Here is a 19,265-nt window from a genome sequence, read left to right as displayed (position 1 = left end):
ACTGCCATAGAAGCCTTTTCACCAAGTATCTATAATATTCTGTACACATATCTATTGTTCTATCCACCCCACTATGCTATGAAAATCTATTGTGTCCAATTTACATTCCCACCAATAGTGTATAAAGGTTCCCTTTTCACCACATCCTTCCTAGCAACTGTTATCTCTTGTCTTCGTCAAGAAGAGTCATTATAACAGTGGGAGGTGATATCTCATTGTGGTTTTGATTTGCATTTCCCTGATAATTAGTGATGATGAGCATTTTTTCATGTATCTGTTGGCCATTTTGATATACTCTTTGGAGAAATGTCTATTTAGTTCTTTTGCCCATTTTTAAAAATCAATTTTTTTTTGTTATTGTTGTTATTGAGTTGACTGAGTTCTTTATATACTTTGGATATTAACCCCTTATCTGATATGAGGTTTAAAAACTTTTCTCCCATTCTGTGGGTTGTCTTTTCATTTTGTTAATTGTTTCTTTTGCTGGGAAAAAGCTTTTGAGTTTGATGTAGTCCTTTTTGTTGATTTCTTTTTTTTACTGTTTGTACTTTTGGCATTATGCTGAAAAATTATTGCCGGGACCAATATCAATGAGCTTCCTCCCTATGTTTTCTTTTAGGAGTTTTATAATATCACGTCTTATGTTTAAGTCTTTGATCCACTTCAAGTTAATTTTCATGGATGGTGTGAGACAGGGCCCAATATCATCTTTTGGCATGTGTTTCTCCAGTTTTCCCAGCACTATTTGTTGAAGAAACTATCCTTTCCCTGTTGGGTATTCTTGGCTCCCTTGTTGAATATTAGTTGACTGTATATGCTGGGGTTTAATTCTGGCTCTCTATTCTGTTCCATTTGTTGACATGTCCATTTTTGTGCCAGTACCATACTGGTTTTATTACTACAGCTTTGTGGTATAGTTTGAAATCTGGAAGTGTGATATTTCCAGCTTTGTTCTTTTTTTCTCAGGATTTGTTTGACTATTCAGGGTCTTTCTTGGTTCTACACAAATTTTCAGATAGTTTCTTCTATTTCAGTGAAGAATGCATTTGTTATTTTGATGGGGATTGCACTGAATCTGTATATTGCTTTGGATAGTATGGCCATTTTAACAATATTAATTCTTCCAATCTATGAATGTGGATGTCTTTTCATTTGTTTGTGTCTTCTTTGATATCTTTCAGCAAAGTTTTGTAGTTTTCATTGTACATATCTTTCACCTACTTGGTTAAATTTATTCCTAAATAGTTTGTGGGTTTTTTTTTTATGGTATTGTGAATGGGATGAGTTTCTTTATTTCTTTCTAAGATACTTCATCATTAGTGTAAAGAAATGCAATTGATTTCTGTATGATAATTTTGTATCCTGCCACTTTACTGAAATTATGAATTCAAATATTTTTTGACTGATTCTTTGGGATTTTCTCTATTTAAGAACATATTATCAACAAATAATGGAAACTTTAAATCTTCCTTTCTGATCTGAATGTCTTTCATTTCTTTGTCTTGCCTAATTTGCTCTAGCTAGGACTTCCATTACTATATTGGATAGGAATGGTAAGAGTAGGCATCATTCTTTGTTCCAGATCTTACATTTTCAATTTCTCTCCATTAAATATAATGTTAGCTGTGGGTCTACCATATATGACCTTTATTTTGTTGAGGTATGTTCCTTCCACATCCAGTCTGTTAAGAGTTTTTATCATGAAAGGATGTTGTATTTTGTCAAATGCTTTTTCTGCATTTATTGAGATGATCATGTGATTTTTATCTTTTATTTTATTGATATGATGTGTGTAATAACATTTATTGGTTTGTGTATTTTGAACTATCCTTGCATCCCAGAAATAAATCCCACTTGGTAATGGTGTATTATCATTTTAATGTGTTCTTGAATTTCGTTTGCTAATCTTTTGTTGAAAATTTTTGCATCTATAATCATCAGGGATATTAATGTATAGTTTTCTTTTTTTGTGCCATCCTTATCTGGCTTTGGATTCAAAGTAATGATGGGCTTGTAGAATGAGTTTGGAACTGTTCTCTCCTCTTGGATATTTTCGAAGATTTAGAGGAGAATTGGTGTTGTTTTCTGAACATTTGGAAGAATTCTCCAGTGAGATGTCTGGCTCTGGAGTTTTTGATTACTGATTCAATCTCTATACTCAATATTGGTCTGTTCAGATTTTCTATTTCTTCCTGATTCAGAGTTGATAGGTTATGTGTTTCTAGAAATGTATCCATTTCTTCTAGGTTATGTAGTTTGTTGGCATATAATTGTTCATAGTAGCCTCATAGATTCTATGTATTTCTGTAATTTCAGTTGTAACATCTTATCTTTCATTTCAAATTTTACTTATTTGTGTCTTCTCTCTTTTTTTCTTAGTCTAGCTAAAGGTTGGTCAGTTTTTTTAATCTTTTTGAATAACCAGATCTAAGTTACATTGATCCCTTTTATTATTTTTCTAGTCTCTATTTCATTTATTTCTGTTCTGATCTTTATCATTTCCTTCCTTCTGATAACCTGAGGCTTAATTTGTTCTTATTTTTCTAGTTCCTTGAGGTGTAAAGTTAGCTTATTATTTGAGATCCTTCTAATTTTGTAATATATATGTTATATTAAGCATGTATGTTCCTCTCAGAACTGCTTTTGTTGTATCCCACAGTATTTGATATGTTGTCTTGTCTTTCCTTTTTTTAATTGAGGTATAGTTGATTTATAATATTATTGAAGTTTCAGTGATTCAATATTTTTATAGATTATACTACATTTATAGTTATTGTAAAATATTTCATGTGGTGTACAATATATCCTTATAGCTTATTTTATACAAAGCAGTTTGCACCTCTTAATTCCCTATCCCTATCTTGCCCCTCCTCCATTTTCCACTCCCCACTGGTAACCACTAGTTCATTCTCTATATCTGTGAGTCTGTTTCTCTTTTGTTACATCCACCTATTAAGTGATATCATACAGTATTTGTCTTTCTTTGTCTGACTTATTTCACTAAGCATAATACCCTTCAGGTCCATCCATGTTGTTGCAGATAGCAAAATTTCATTCACTTTTATGACTGAGTAGTATTCCATTACATATATATACCACATCTTCTTTATCCATTCATCTGTTGATGGACACTTAGGCTGCTTCCACATCTTGGCTATTGTAAATAGTGCTGTTATGAATGTTGAGGTGCATGCATCTTTTTGAATTAGTGTTTTCATTTTCTTCAGATATATACCTAGTAGTAGAATTGCTGGATCATACGGTAGTTCTATTTCTAGTTTTTTGAGGAAACTCCACACTGTTTTCCACAGTGGCTGCACCGATTTACATCCCAACCGACAGTGTACAAGGGTTCCATTTTTTTCCACATCCTCACCAACATTTGTTATTTGTGGCCTTTTTGATGACAGCCATTCTGACAGGTGTGAGGTGATATCTCATTATGGTTTTGATTTGCATTTCTCTGATAATTTGCGATGTTGAGCATCTTTTCCTGGCCTGTTGGCCATCTGTATGGCTTCTTTGGAAAAACATCTATTCCGGTCTTCTGTCCATTTTTAAATCAGGATGTTTAGGGTGTTTTTGATGTTGAGTTGTGTGAACTGTTTATATATTTTGGATATTAACCCCTTATTGGCCATATCATTTGCAATATAATAATTTTCATGTTTCTAGTTGTGGGCTTTTTTTTCCTCTTAGAGAAGTCCCTTTAACATTACTTTTAAAACTGCTGCTCTTAAAAAAAAAAAAAAAAAAGGAAAAAAAAAACTGCTGTTCTTTTAGCTTTTGCTTGTCTGTAAAACTTTTGATCTCTTCATCAAATCTGAATGAGAGCCTTGCCAGGTAGAGTATTCTTGGTTGTAGGTTTTCCCCTTTCATCATTTTATATCATATCATTCCTTTCTGACCTGCAGAGTTTTTGCTGAGAAGTCAGCTGTTAGCCTTATGGAAGTTCCCTTGTATGTAATGTGCTGCTTTTCCCTTGCTCCTTTTAATATTCTCTCTTATCTTTAATTTTTGCCATTTTAATAACAATGTGTCTTGTTGTGTTCCTCTTTGAGTTGATCCTGTTTGGGACTCTCTGTGATTCCTGGACTTCTATGTCTGTTTCCTTTCCCAGGTTAGGGAAGTTTTCAGCTATTATGTCTTCAAATATGTTCTCTGTCCCTTTCTCTCCCTTCTCATTCTGGGACCCCTATAATGAAAATGTTAGTATTCTTGATGTTGTCCCAGAGGTCTCTTAAACTGTCCTCATTTATTTTTTTTCTTTTTTCTGTTCAATGTCAGTGATTTCTACTACTCTGTCTTCCAGCTTGCTGATCCATTTTCCTCTGTATCATTTAGTCTACCGTTGATTCCTTCTAGTGTATTTTTCATTTTGGTTATTGTAGTCTTCATCTCTGCTTGGTTGTTCTTTATCTTTTCTCTTTGTTAAAAACTTCTAAATTCTCACTGTTTTCATCCATTTTTCTCCTGAGTTCTTTGATCATCTTTATGATCATTACCTTGAACTCTTTCTCAGATAAGACTGCCTATCTCCACTTCACTTAGTTCTTCTTCTGGTTTTTAATCTTGTTCCTTAATTTGGAACATGTTCGTCTTTTATCTTTGCCTTCATCTGATATGAACTGAATGATTTTTGCTGATTCAGATGTTTAATGATCATGAGACCCCCTCAGGGGAGGAATAATCTCTGGTGCCTGTCAGTGCAGACATGCTTCTCCCTTAGTAGTCAGTCCTATTTTTACCTTTGGCCCCTTTAAGTCCCCCTGTGCCCCTTTTGGCAGTATGGAGTGCAGCTGAGAATGCCTCTAGATCTCCATCTGCCCAATGCTGCCTATATGTAATTTACCCACAATAAACTTCATAATTGCTTGTTTTTTGGTGTCAAAGTTCCTTCCCAGTTTGGAGAATATATTCAATATGTCTGCCTACCAATATCAACCATTTCTAATTTGGAAGCATGTAGAATTTTTCTCTTTCATTTTATGTTTACTGTGCAGACTAAAATTTAAGTTTGTAGGTTATTAACACACTGATAATTTAACACACTCTTTAAAATCTTTTTTCATTCATATGATTGAGAAGAATTTAATTTTAACCTTGATCTGTGAACTACTTCGTATGTCTCTGATGGCTTTTCATTTAAAATGCTAGAGATATTAACAGGTTTGAAATACCATCAGTATAATAAAAGAACTGCTCTTTGAATAATAACAATAATGGTATTTTAATAATCAAAATGTAAGACTTCAGGTCAGTTTCTAGTTCTTTTAGTTTTCTCTAATTTTTGTATTTCCAAGATATTTTAGATTATCCATACTAACTCCTTCCCCCTTGTCTATGAAGGATTCTAATTTTATTTGTTTGAAGGGACTTCATGGAATGAAGGTTTTTCCAATCCTCTGAAATTATCATCCCATCCTGATAAGTCCATAAACTTGAACTTATTCTCCCAAATAACAGGAAAATCAGGTAAAACCTATCATGTTTCAAACTCTTCTCAAAGTGAAGCTGAAGTCTAAGACAAAATCTAAAATCAAATAAACAATAAATGGAAAAAACATAAAAAAGAGGGATTGTAAAAATGAAAGCATGTGGAAAAAATCCATGAATGTTCAAAGGGTGCACAATATTTTAAAGTAAAGGTGTCCTAATAATGTGCATCTTGCAGCCTAAAATTGTTTTTGACAATCATTAGGAGTCATCACTTTCTGGGAGAAACACATCTTTTGCAATCTTAAAGTCATTTGCATAGAGAAGTTGTATATTATGCATATGTGAGGTTGGCAATATGAAAAATATTCAAGCAGTATAGGGCACATCACATTATTTAACCTCAGTAAATGGTTATTCTGAAACTGTAATTTTCCAAATTAAAAAGGTTTCAGGTTGTACCCCTAGAAATTTGCACTTTGGAAACTTTTCCTGGATTAAATAGATTATTCAAAACATTTACAAGCACCCAAATCTCTGCATTCCCTGCAAGAAAGCAAAAGTGGGAAATACTTGGGGCCTAGCCATGCATTCATGACTTAGAGACATAAATTCTGCTCCTAAGTTGATTCTAAGTATTTCCATACTTAAACAGTGATGAATATTAAAAAATAAATCTCCATTTTAAGATACTCTCTTCCTCTTACAGATGGATGGATTGACTGAGAACATACATATTTTAAGTTCCTTTCTCCTTAAGTGGAAAAGATAGTATGAAAATTTAGCATTTAATAAGACCTACATGAATACAACAAAGTGATACCTCCTTTAAGGAAAATCTTGCCAGACCTACTCAGTTTCAGTACGTCCTTCAGGTACCTCTCAACTGATAATTTTCAAAAAATTTTTTTTCAAATAACTTAAATTTATTTATTTATTTTTCCAAATAATTTTCAAGTTGAAAACAACCCAATCTTTATTCTAAAGTTCCTCTCATGCTTATAATGTAAACTACTGAGGTGGTTCTGTGGGATGAGACCCTGAGTCCTTAAAGTGGACTGAGAGAGGAGATGCACCATGGGTGAGCTGCAAATGTACACTGAGATGTGAATGGTGTGCAACCTAATGTGACCTGATAGCATCTCAGTGTCCACGGTGTTTTCTCCTGTGGTCTCCAGTTTAGTGTCTGGCCCTGGAGCCCAGGATCTAAGCTGAGATTGCACACTCACTGACCTTTTGGTGCTTGTGCTGGAGATAGGCAGGTAGTCCATGACTGCGATGTACACGTATTGCTTGGCATCATCTATTACACTGTAGATGGCGTCTATGTCAAAGCTTCTGTTTTTAGGGCAAAACAGTTTGGGAGAATTCTGTGAAGACACAAAAACCAAACTTTTAGAGTATTAATTTTTGCAATCTGGGAATTTCTCTTTTTTGTTGTTATTTAAAATTTTTAAAAAATGAATCTTGGCTTTTAACCAATTTTTGCAAACCTACTTTCCAGTTCTTTATGAGATTAAGACAAATACATTTTCAGTTCTATCAAAGTTGAGGCAAGTAGAAAACAAGGTGTATGGGTCTCAAATCTGTCCTTTAAGTCAGTTTTGGGAGGGAATTCTTGTTTTCAATACACACACCTCTTATTTTTATAAGAGTGCTCTAACTCTAAACTTAACGTGACTCTGGTATACATCCCTGTCATACATAGTTAATTTTCTCAGACATACCATATATAGTGTATATATGCATACTAGCATTTATGCTAGAAGTTATTTCACTTGAAAGGTAATGTGGCCATAAAGATGTTCAAGATACATGGTCTAAAAATCTTGTGGGTTTTTTTTTTTTCCCAAATCTTTCATCGAGTGAGGAAGAGGAGTGTTGATTGTTGAGAAAGGGTCATCAGTAATTCTAGAGGAAAAACCAAGTGACTTATTAAGATGCCAAGTTCATAAGGAGAGACAAGGCCTTAAGAAAAATGAAAAAAGAGGCAAATTATACTTGAGGTATTTTTCTCATGTTGCTCGAAGTGGTTTCCATCTTACAGAAGTATGATGTTTTTAGATAAAGTTGCTATAGAAAGGGAAAGATGTACTTTGGTTTTCTCATTGGTTTTCCACTGGACAAGACTGAAAGGAGCATTTCTGTAGTTCCTGCATTACTCTGACAAGCAAGAAACCAAGTGAAGGAACACAAAAAAATCAATGGGTGCTTAGTACCAAAGCCCATATAAACAGTTTCTGGAACTGCCTGGAATGGCAGTACTGGGTCCTTCATCAAATGTTCTACCAGTAATGGTGGTCAGGGTCCCTGACAAATGTTTGGGAACAACTCCCCACACAGTGCTGGTGGGAATCCCTATCCCAGCTTAGAGAGAGGGAAGATGAAGCTCTTGGACTGGATGCCCAACTGGGGAGGAGTGTGGAACTGAGAAAGGAGCCTGTTTAAGGGCCAAACCCACCAGGCGTCCCTACTCAGAATGTTGTCTTGGCAGGTGAGTATCAGAATGAGTTTTTGATTTAAATTACTTTCCTTCTGGAATGAGGATGAGCTTTTAAGTATTAAAAAAAAAAAAAACCCCTAATGCTAAAAGAGAGAAATAAACCACAACAAAAAAGCCCAAAACAAAACAATAAAAAATAAATTAAAAAACAAACAAACAAAAGCCAATGCTCATCCTACACTTCTTCCCCAGCACACACATATGCAGATACCCCATCTGTCACCAAGATAGATGGCTTGGGCTTCTGCAGTGTCTCTCATGTTGTCCCTGCCTCTTACTCCAGATTGCTGTTTCCCTCATTCAGGCACTGGTGCTGTTTGCTGGGGCTTTTATATGTCTTCTGAACTCATTTCCTTGTCTCCTCGATGCTTAAAAGACAAACAAACAAACATGTGTCACTCTCAGGACTCCTGGTTTCTTGGAATCCAGTCTGATCTCATTGGGAGGGATGGATCCTGTATCCTCTGAGTTTTGGCCCTCCCATTTCTCTGCCTCCTTCATTTACTGGCTACCATGCCTTCTGTGCCCCAAAATAAAATAATCGTCAGCCCATGGCTATGTTCTCATCTTGTCTGCCTCTGTGTATATGCTCCTGCCAGCCCCTCCGGCTGATGTGTTTTCCTGTCTCTGCCTATCAGAGTCCTATACATTCTCAAAGTTCTAGCTCATATACTATCTCCTCATGAAACTTTTTAATATTGTCACCTAGAGGCTACTTCTCCTTTTCTGTCCTCCCATAATATGATTTATTTGTTATATTGTTTAGTGTATTCCAACTTATAATTACTCACACTTGTCTCATGTCCTTGCTTGGACTGATATACCTTGATTTTAGGAATTGCATTTTACTCATTTTTCTATCTCCATTAATAAATTAAATATTCAAATTCATTAATTTCCTCAGCCTATTGGGTCTGCTTTAAACATTCTTTAGGTTTAACATGAAGAATCTAAGGATCTTAGCTCTAGACAGGAGCCTAGGTCAACTCTGAAATGTGTCCAAATGCCCATGTTTTTGCTTCAGTTAGGAATTTCCTGAATTTCCTTGCATGTTCCCAAAACTGGATTTTGGTTTCAGGGAGGAACAAATTTAGACACAGAGTTGCTGGTCTCTTTACATTTGCTATTTTCTAATAAGTTTGGATACTGTGCCTTTGGTGATAGAGCATTTATATGCTCGTGATGTGCCAGGTTCCAGCATTTATAACCTGTAGCATGCTAGGCATGTCCCTTACACTTCCTGAGCCTCTGTTTCCAATGAGATAAGAACAGTAACAAATCTTTCACACTGGTTTGCCTTGTGGCTTAAATAAGAGAATGGCCTACTCCTGGCTGGGTCTGCTCCTCTTCTGTACTTGCTTTCATTCATTCATCAAATATTACTAAGTACCTGCCACGCACCTAGGTCTAGTCTAGGCACTTGGCATACATCAGTGATCAACATAAGATTCCTGCTTTGTGCAGCGTCATTCCAGCACATGCTACATTGTACTGCATTCGTCTGTGTGATTCTCCACCAGCTTGTGAACTGCTTGGTTGCATGTCTCTGGCACCTTGTGCCATGCCATACTTAACACATATTATACGCTCAATAAATATTTGTGGAATGAATGTGAAAGTGCTTCTTAAATTAGTAAGTGTTGGAGGCTTGTATGACCCCCAACCTCTACTCCTAGCTGGAGTTGCTTCACTCTAGGTATTTCCATCCATGTGTGAATAGACCTTTATTTGTACATACCTTTTTCTTTCCTATGTTCCCATTGCCAACCCAATGCCTAGAGCATGGCAGATGCTTCATGTGTTTATTAAGGAAATGCATGACTATTTGTATGAGTACCTCTGCCCCTGCGGTCATGGTAGTACTTGACTGTGTCCTCTGATTTGTCAGAGGAAATTAACTAGTTCTGATTGTTTAATTACAGAGAAGGCTGTTAACTTCCCTTTTTATCATTCCTGAATTAATTTTCTGAGCCTTGCACTGTGTACTCCTTTAGTCCATAGCAAAATATAAGGAGAAGGAAAATACAGATCCTTTTCTTTATTTCAGCTCTGTGATGATCTTTTACCAATCAAGTGCTCTTGAGGCATCTTGATAATAAGTAATCTATGTTTCTTTCTTACATCTATAAATGCCTTATATTTGCATGTACCTTGTTTTGCATATTCATTAAATACTTGCTTTAGTAGGGTTTTGATTTATTTCATAACAGTTTCCTGGTTTTTTTAAAAAATTCATACTCCATTCCCAGAATATATATGTTAAAATGTAATTAAACATGAAAAGACAACCCACAGAATGGGAGAAAATATTTGCAAATCAAGTACATTCTTGTATCTAGAATGTATAAAAAACTCTTACAACTCAATAACAAAAAAAACAAGTAATCTAATTGAAAAATGGGCAGAGGATTTGACAGACAGTTCTCTAAAAAGATATACAAATGGACAGTAAGTGTATTAAGATATACAAATGGCCAGTAAGTGCATTAAAATATGTAAATCAAAATCATAAGACAAATTTTACACCCGCCAGGAAGGCTAAAATAAAACAGAAAATAGCAGGTGTTGGCAAAGATGTGGAGAAACTGAAACCCTCATTTATTGCTGATGGAATTGTAAAATGGTGCAGCCAATTTGGAAAAGTTTGTCAATGCCTCAGAATGTTTAACATAGAGTTACCACAGTACCCAGCAATTTCACTCCTAAGCATAAACCCAAAAGAACTGAAAATGGATATTCAAATAAATATTTGTACATGAAGGTTCATAGGAGTACTATTCACAATAGCCAAAAGGTAAAAACACTCAAATGTCCATCAGCTGATGGACAGATAAACAAAATGTGATATATCCATACAGTGGAATATTATTTGGCCATAAAAAGGAAAAAGTACTGAGTTTTGCACTTCAAAAACATTATACTAAGTGAAAGAAGTCAGTTACAAAAGACTGCATATTGTATTACTTCATGTATATGAAGTGTCTAGAAAAAGGCAAATCCTTAGACACAGAAAGTAGATTAGTGGTTTCTAAGGGCTGAGAGAAGGGGAAAATGGAGAGTGACTACTAATGCTTTTTCCTTTGTGGTGATGAAAATATTCTAAAATTAGAAGGTGGAGAAGGTGGAGAAGGTAAAACTCTGTGACTATACTAAAACCCACTGAGTTTTATACTTTAAAAGGATGAATTTTATGGTAGTAAGTTATATATCAATAAATCTATTAAAATGTAATTAAAATATATAGCAGAGATTATAAAGGGGTATTTAATTATATTTTTCAGAGTAGCACCAAGTTCTATTCAATGCCTGCCCTCACTCACTAAATAAATCTCAGTTTAATGATTGATGGATGAATGAACTAAACAATAAACAACAAGAAATGAAATCTGTCTAGCACCCAAATTGATAAAAACAGACCTTGAACTAACTAGTCTTTATCTTGGAAATCAAATGCATAATCTCAAGAGCTCTAAAAAGAACTCCACCAAATAGGACAAAAACTCAGCCTATTGTTCCTATCTTCTGATTTCAATGGGGAATGTAAGAAAATTAGAATGATCTGGCCCCAAGTTATTAGAAATCACATACTTAAATCTAACCAAGTGCCTCTTTGTGTTCCATGAGAAAATTAGAAATAATTCATATCTATATCATAACTTAAAATTTATATTTAACCATGCTAAGTTATTATCACCTAAAATCTAATTTTGGTAATGATAATTCTTAAGGCCTTCAAATATATATATTTTGTGTGTTAATTTAGTCGGGACTGTCAGCTTATAAAAATATAATATACTATTTTAAGATATTTTACAACAAATATTTTGAACTTAAATAAATTTGTCTTGGCATTTGTTAGGCACATATACTCAGAAAACTATATGTATCCTGGAACTTCTTATTGATATTACTACTAGTAGAACCAATCTAACATTTATTGCTGCTTTAGGGAGGCTTGAGGGAGGTACCGGGAATAACAATAATGAAGAAAGTACAGTATATAACCTTCAGAGCCTGATAAAATAGTGGGAGAGATAATAAATAAATAGTTACAAAAATGTGATAAATGCTATAAAAGAAGCGATATCAAGGAGCTCTAAGTAAATGATACCAATTCCAATATTGGGAATATTGACTTTTATTTATCTTATACATGTAAGATTTTATACCTCTGTAAAAATGGTGTTCAATTAATATCTGTTGAACTGAAATTCAAAGGTAGGCTTGAGATATTAATAAGAAATGGAAAATAAAATAATTTAAATTAATAAAATAAATAAAAATAGAAAACAAAGGTGCTGTATGGTTTAAAAGACTATACTTGAAGGACTGTTAAAAAAGCTCAACTTATTTTGTGGCAAACCATTTAATAAAAATCAGTTTATAAATTTGCCCTGGAATACAGCAAAGCCCTTGCATTTTCATACATTTTATTGAAGGCTTGGGCTCTCTCTCTGAAGTAGAGATGTTAACTTTGGGATCAACAAAGGAGGACTCCCCCACTTTTTTAAGGGTCAGAATTTAAATTTATGCAACAATGACATTCACTTATCTCTAAGATTCAAACTGTAAATTCAAAATCCAGCAACTATCTGAAATTTGCTTATAATTCATCTATTTCTTGCTGCTTCAATCTGTTCTACTGGACTCCTGGGGTGTGATGTTACCATATGGATTAGTGGTTCCTTGGCAAATTTCTTATTGCAACTAATCTACAAATTGAGAATAATATCTGGTTTTCTTGTCTTATAGGGTTGTCTTGAGAGGAAATAAAATTGAATATATGCATTTTATTAGTAAAATGCCGTATATGATATGCTACATGCTACTGTATTATTGACCTCCACACATAGCAAAAAAAGGGTTTTTTTTTGTTCTACTTGATGAAAATCTTTCATAGTCTATTTTATATTATTCACACTTATGTGAATTTGTTTAAGACAAGCAACTTCAATTTTCTCTCCACTGCTAGATTTCTAAATTTTCAAAATGTGCTTTCATTTTAATAGGCAAAAAGGCTACTATCACTCTTCCATGAAACGCTCTTCAGTGACATAAAAGTTGTTGGCATAGAAGCACAGCTTGACAGTGGAGAAACAGCCATATTAAATCGGGAGCATGGTTTAGAGAAGTTTACCTGAGCATCAGGATCATTCAGAAGCCTGATTCAAATCAAAATTCTAAGGTCTCACCCAGGTCCAGTGGATCAGATCCTGGTGAGGATGGGGGGACTGTAAGTTTGCATTTTAAACAGGTTCCCCCTCTGGTTCTTAGATACTTTAAAGTTTGAGGACCAGAACTGTAGGTCCAGATATTTACATTGCCCACTCTCAGCAACACTGGGGATAACTGTGGTGTGTGGGCAGGGGGGGATGGTTTTCAAGTGTAATCAGAGGCCTGGAAACAGTGCCCTGCCCTTTTGGATGGGCCTCTTGCCCTCCAGCCCCAATCAAATACAATAGTTCTGCTTTTGTCTGTTTTACACACTGGGGTTCCCTCAGATTTGTTTCATCAGAGGGTTCTACTGCTAAGATCAAGTCTGAAAATCATTGATGAAAGGCATCAAAAATAGCGTCTGGTATCAGAAGACCTGGGCACTTGTGTTTCTCTTGGCACCTGCCATCTGACAGTCTTTGTGCTAGTAGATAAACTTCAATATCTTCATTTGTAACACAGTCATAATCCTGGGTCTACCTTAAGGGGTGACTGGGGGGGATCAAATCAGATAATGCAAAGTATCTGAAACTAGGAATGATTATTCACATGTATTGTTATTATAACTAGGGACAGCATATGATTGAGTATAAGAATGGATATATTTTAACTCTTCAAGGGATGTGTTGAACTGATCTGTCAAATTCATTTTTGCCCAACACAAGATCACACTTGAACATTGCAACATAATAAAGGGCCTTTGGAGGAAGGAGGGAGGAGGAGAAGAGGGCAAAACTCACCGACACAAATGCTTGAGATTTGGTTTCATTCAACTGAAGCTGCAATTTCTTTTCATTGTCATAGATCCCATAGAGCCTCTTGGACCAGGTCTGAGGTACTCTGCTCTTGAATTTTAATGAACTATATAAAGCGAATATCCTTTGTAAATCTAGGACCAGACAGCTGCAGTTGTAGAAGATGACACCAAGTTCTTTCATCTGTGAAAGTAAAACGAAAGCATCAATGCCATGTACATGTGATGGTGTTACTCTCAGAGAAAAAAATGTAGTATTCTCAGAGAAAAGACTGCAATAATAGCAATAGCGATATTTTCTTCTTGCAATTGTTATACTCTAACAACTATATATATACACTGTATCTGTAAGTATGTAGATACAGTCACATTATGGTATACAGAAATGATGCATCATTAAAATGCTTAAATATTTAAGGAAAACTTTTGCTGGAGTTTTGCATTTGAGCTCTTATGGATAATTTTTCCATATTCACCTACACTTTTTATATCAGCTCTTCAGATTGTTTTCTTCAACATTAAATTTTTTGGTATGAATCCTTAAATCGTGCAGCAATATAAAGATTGACTTTTAGTTGCAACATAACAGAATGGTTTAGATCATGGATTCTGGAATCAGATTGCCTGAAATTAGGTTCCAACTCTACAAATTTCTACTGTGTGACTTTGTGTGACTTTTTTTAAAAAATAAATTTATTTTTGGCTGCACTGGGTCTTTGTTGCTGTGTGCAGGCTTTCTCTAGTTGTGGCAAGCGAGGGCTACTCTTCGTTGTGGTGTGCGGGCTTCTCATTGTGGTGGCTTCTCTTGTTATGAAGCATGGGCTCTAGGGCACAGGCTCAGTAGTTGTGGTGCATGGGCTTAGTTGCTCTGCGGCATGTGGGATCTTCCCGGACTAGGGCTTGAACCCGTGTCCCCTGCATCGGCAGGCGGATTCTTAACCACTGCGCCACGAGGGAAGCCCTGTGTGACTTTTAAGATACTTAATCTCTGGGCATCATTTTCTTCTTCCATAAAAAGGAGACAATAGTATTTATTTCATACAATTGCTATGATGCATAACACGGTTAATATATTTTATGGGCTTAGAATAGTGCCTATCACATCGTAACCACTTAAAATATATTAGCAATTATTATTCTTATTAACATTGCACAAGCCTCAAGAGTAAGAGACCAATAGAATCTTGCAACAAAGATATCATAGAGATTATTTTGTCCACCTCCCTCGATGCACAGATGAGGAAAGTAAATCTTACACAGGTAAGCAAAAATATATCCCCCCGAGTGAGAGATCTAGTCAGGAGTAGATTCAGAATTTGATGCAGGTTTTCTCACCCTTGATCAAATACACCCAGGAACGTAGCAGCACTGGCTTCAAGTCCATTATCACTTTGAAAAATTATAGATGATTTCTGATTTAGTCAATGAAAGTGAAAAAGTGAGATTTTGGTCTTAACAGCATAAATACACATGCCTCATGGTCTGAACACCCAGTGAGGGGTTTGTCAGGGACACCTTGGAAGGTGTTTAACTTCATTCCTTTCCTCCACCCCCCTACTCAATACTCTTCTCAGGATTATAGGAGAGGTCACCAGCTGTGTAGGGGCCCATCTCTCCTTTCCTATTAGGACTCCCTAATACAGTGCATCATGGAGATCTTTTCACATTCATCTATACCTGGCTGGCATCATTTTAGCAGCTCCACAGCGACCACAGAATAGATGGACACAAGTTATTTAACCTGCTGATGGACTTGTCCTTATTTTTCCTCTAATACAAAATATAAAGCAACGAGCACCCTTGTACACACATCTCTGTGCGCCTGTACAAGGATTGCTTTAGTACAGATTTCTAGAATTGAATGGACACAAACATTAAGGACAATTAAGAAAGGTTAAGAAAGTGGGAGGAACTAGAGTGGGGAGGGCGTATCAGGTATGTGCAAAGGCACTGAGGTCAGTGGGATAGAATCAGAGTTGTGCAGCTGAAGTTGAGGGAGATAAGGGAGAATGTGTATGTGTATGTGAGTGGGTAAATAATTTGATGGCAGGGGGTAAAACTGGTGGGACAGGTGTGTCAGATTCCCAGAGGCCTCTGTGCTGGGATGGGCAGTTTGGCATTTATGCCAAAGGACATGGGGAGGGAGGTGGTGAGGCAGAGGGGGTGTGGACAGGCTATGAACTGGAAAGGTCCCTTTGCCTGGCTGTGGAGAAAGGATGAGGGAGTTGGAGGCAGGGTCTTCAACACCCAGGCCTTAACAGTGGCAAGGGGAGAGACTTACACATACTTATGTGTTTTCTAATCTCAGGGATTTTCAAAAACTGTGTAGCATAACTGCTAATAATTGCTAATCCCATTCCAGGTTGAGATGGGGCCCACCTTGCTGTTTTCACAGTCTCTGCTGATAGAATCTCAGGAATAGTAGGCTCTGCATTTGACCTTCACACTTCTGTGCCTTTTCCCAGATTGAGTCAATGCTGCCACATTATCTTCTCCAAGGAAGCCTTGATCATTTCAGGGTTTTCAACTTTGTATCAGTTTAGTTTTATAAATAGGCTCTTTGTCTGGTGGTGGCAGTGGGGGCAGCAGAGCTGAGACTCAGGTTGCCACATAAGTAAGCAGCTGCCCCTCCCAGACACGCTTCCTTGCCTGCCAGACACAGGCAAGGTTAGTGCATGTCCAGGGGGCTGGCCTGGCCTGGGGCCATCCTCAGGAAAAAAGGGACAAACAACAATGACCTGAGGCCAAAGATGTGGATTGAACTCTAGGATCTTTCACCAACCAGATTATAGGGTCTCGGGCAAGTCATCCAATTCTGAGTCCTTTTTTTCCTTTTCTGAACAATGAAGGGGTTGGGCTTATAAAGTCTACAGGGGTCTTCCAGCCTTGCCATCTATGGCTTTGGGACATCAATTTCCTGCCCACCATGCATTCCCTTCTCCCTGCCCAACCTGCCTCTCAATACTGACCAGAGACTTCTGTTTGTGTGTCAAGATCAGCTCCTTCTGGCTCCTGCCTGAATGTGGCTGGCGACCCTCCCAGGTTTTAAAGTCAGATGAGGCAGATTTGCATCTTGGTTCTGCAGCTTACTTGTTGACTAGCCTTGGGTAAATTACTTAACCCTTAAATTCTAGTTTATTGTTCGATGAGGATAATATCTATCTACAAGTTTTGCTGTTAGAATTTAATAATAATCCTAATTTTAATAGCTAGTATTGACTGAGGGCTCACTTGTTGTGGGTACTGTGTTGAATAGTGTCCCCTCGTCCCATTCATTTCTACACAGAACCTGTGAATGTGACTTTATTAGGAAATATGGTGTCTGCAGATGCAATCAAGATGAAATCACACTGAATTATGGTAGGCCCTAAATCTAATATGACTGGCATCCTTATAAGAAAAGGAAAATTTGGACACTGTGCCACATACACACAGGGGAGGTGAACATATGAACATAGGCGCTGGAATGATGCATCAGCAAGCCAATGTGCCAAGGATTGCTGGCCACTACCAGAGGTTAGGAGGACAGGAAACATTCTCCATTAGCACCTTCAGAGACCTGTGAGAGAAAAGGTCCTGCTCTTTTAAGCCACCAAGTTTGTGGTTTAGAAGCCCTAGGAAACTGGTGCAGTGTGCCTTTCACCTTGATAGTAGATATAATGGTATTTATTCCTTCCACTTTATATAGAAGGAAACTGAGGTTTGGATGGTTGTTTGCTAAATGATACAGCTAAGATTTGAGTTTTGGTCTAACTTCAAAGCCTGTGTGCTTGGTCCCTTATGCTATACTGACCTTAGCACATGGCTAGTAAGCAACCCATGGGTCTACTGCTGTTAATTCTATGAAGCCTTTTCTGGCCATGTTTCCTGTTTTGTCTAGTACCGTACTTGCACATATTTCTGATGTGGCACATTTTTACGCGGTATTATCGTTTTAAAAAATATTTTGTGTCTGTTTCCCCTAAGTGACTCTACCGTCTCTGAAGGCATCAAGTTCATATTTCTATTTCCAGTGCTGGGCTATAGTGCTTGCTTGGAAAATGTTTAACAAACGAATACCTGGCCTTCAAGATGAATTTATGGTGGTCAGAGATGAAAACAAGCTTCCTTCTCAACCCAGAAGCCCTGGTTCTGGGTCAGCCTGAGGGCCTCTGATACTGAGCACCCAAATCTAACAAGAACCTCTCTTCTGGTGCCAAGGGTCCTGGAGCAGCAAACCTGGACATGGACACATAAAACCTGTGGCCGTGCTGGCCCCAGAGATCCACCTGGAATACTTTCACAAGCACGGTGCTCAATGATGGCATCAATGACAGTTCTTGTATTGGTCAATGAGCCAACTGTCCTCTAACCATGTTTCCTGCACCTACCAACAATGGGGTACAGAACCTGACACAGTCTTTTGAGTGGAAACTGCCTTATCCACAGCTCTATCCAAGCCCAGTAGAGCCAGAGGCAGAATGCCATGAAAGTACAAATCCAGGGAATCATTTGATTTTTGTGACCAAAAGTTGAACTCGGTGGCCATGATTGGCTTTCAGTATGTTTGGATCTCTTTGGTATCCTTTGTTTTTCCACATCAGACCTTTAGAGATTTCAGGTTACTTGCAACACATGGCAAACAAGTATGTTTGGAGTCTTCTGTTCAAAGGCTGGACAAGAATACGGTGCTCTCCTGTGTACCTCTTTCCTTGGGAACATCTGTCCCCTAGTCTCCACACGGGGGTTACATCATCTCTGCTGTCATTAGGGAACAAAGCCACTGCCCCCTGTCATTCTCTACTGACTCTTTCCTAATACACAGAATAATGTTAAGTGAAGTACTCACTACACTAGTGCAAGCTCCCCATACCTAGTAAGAAAGCAACCACTCTGCAATACGGTATGGCGTGAATAATCTGGGTAAGTGTTAATGTGAAATTTGAAATCTAGAAGGGTGCCAGGGTAGCAGCTCTGAAAGCTTTCCCCTGCAGAGGAACAGGGGAGAGAGGGAGAGACCTCTCCATATGACCTAACAAGACGCAGGAAGTCATCTCCCAGAACAGGCTCTGAAGACAGACTAACTCCGCCAAGGGCAAGGTACTTAATCTGTTTGCTTCCTTTATCTGTAAATGGGTATTTATCATAGAATTGCTACAAAGAATAGATGAAAACATGTATGTAAGACATTTAGCTCAGTGCCTGGCTCAAACAGTGTTAGCTTGAGCTATACCAAGGTCCACCTTTCTTCTCTGCCTGCTGAGGATGCTTCTACTACATCCTTTGTTTGAATCAGGAACAGATATGGCAGAATTCTTTATCTGTGAACGATTTTACTTTAACTACCAACAGATTCCACACACTCAGTCAAGTGTGAGG

At 37.1% G+C, this 19,265-nt stretch overlaps 1 protein-coding gene across 2 annotated transcripts in view; it reads right to left on the bottom strand.

Moving 5' to 3' along the window:
- The window catches only part of PLD5 (phospholipase D family member 5), a 489,350-nt gene that overhangs the window by 15,885 nt on the left and 454,200 nt on the right, over window positions 1–19,265 (bottom strand). For both annotated transcript variants that reach the window (XM_030868579.2, XM_060307808.1), the window contains 2 exons: window positions 13,894–14,091; window positions 6,670–6,806 (listed from right to left, as the gene is read on the bottom strand). In XM_030868579.2, the coding sequence (XP_030724439.1) occupies window positions 6,670–6,806; window positions 13,894–14,091 (335 nt within the window). The remainder of the gene's footprint in view (window positions 1–6,669; window positions 6,807–13,893; window positions 14,092–19,265) is intronic.

This window comes from Globicephala melas, chromosome 1 (genome assembly GCF_963455315.2).
Source record: "Globicephala melas chromosome 1, mGloMel1.2, whole genome shotgun sequence".
NCBI lineage: Eukaryota > Metazoa > Chordata > Mammalia > Artiodactyla > Delphinidae > Globicephala > Globicephala melas.
This window is presented reverse-complemented; position numbering and strand designations above follow the sequence as displayed.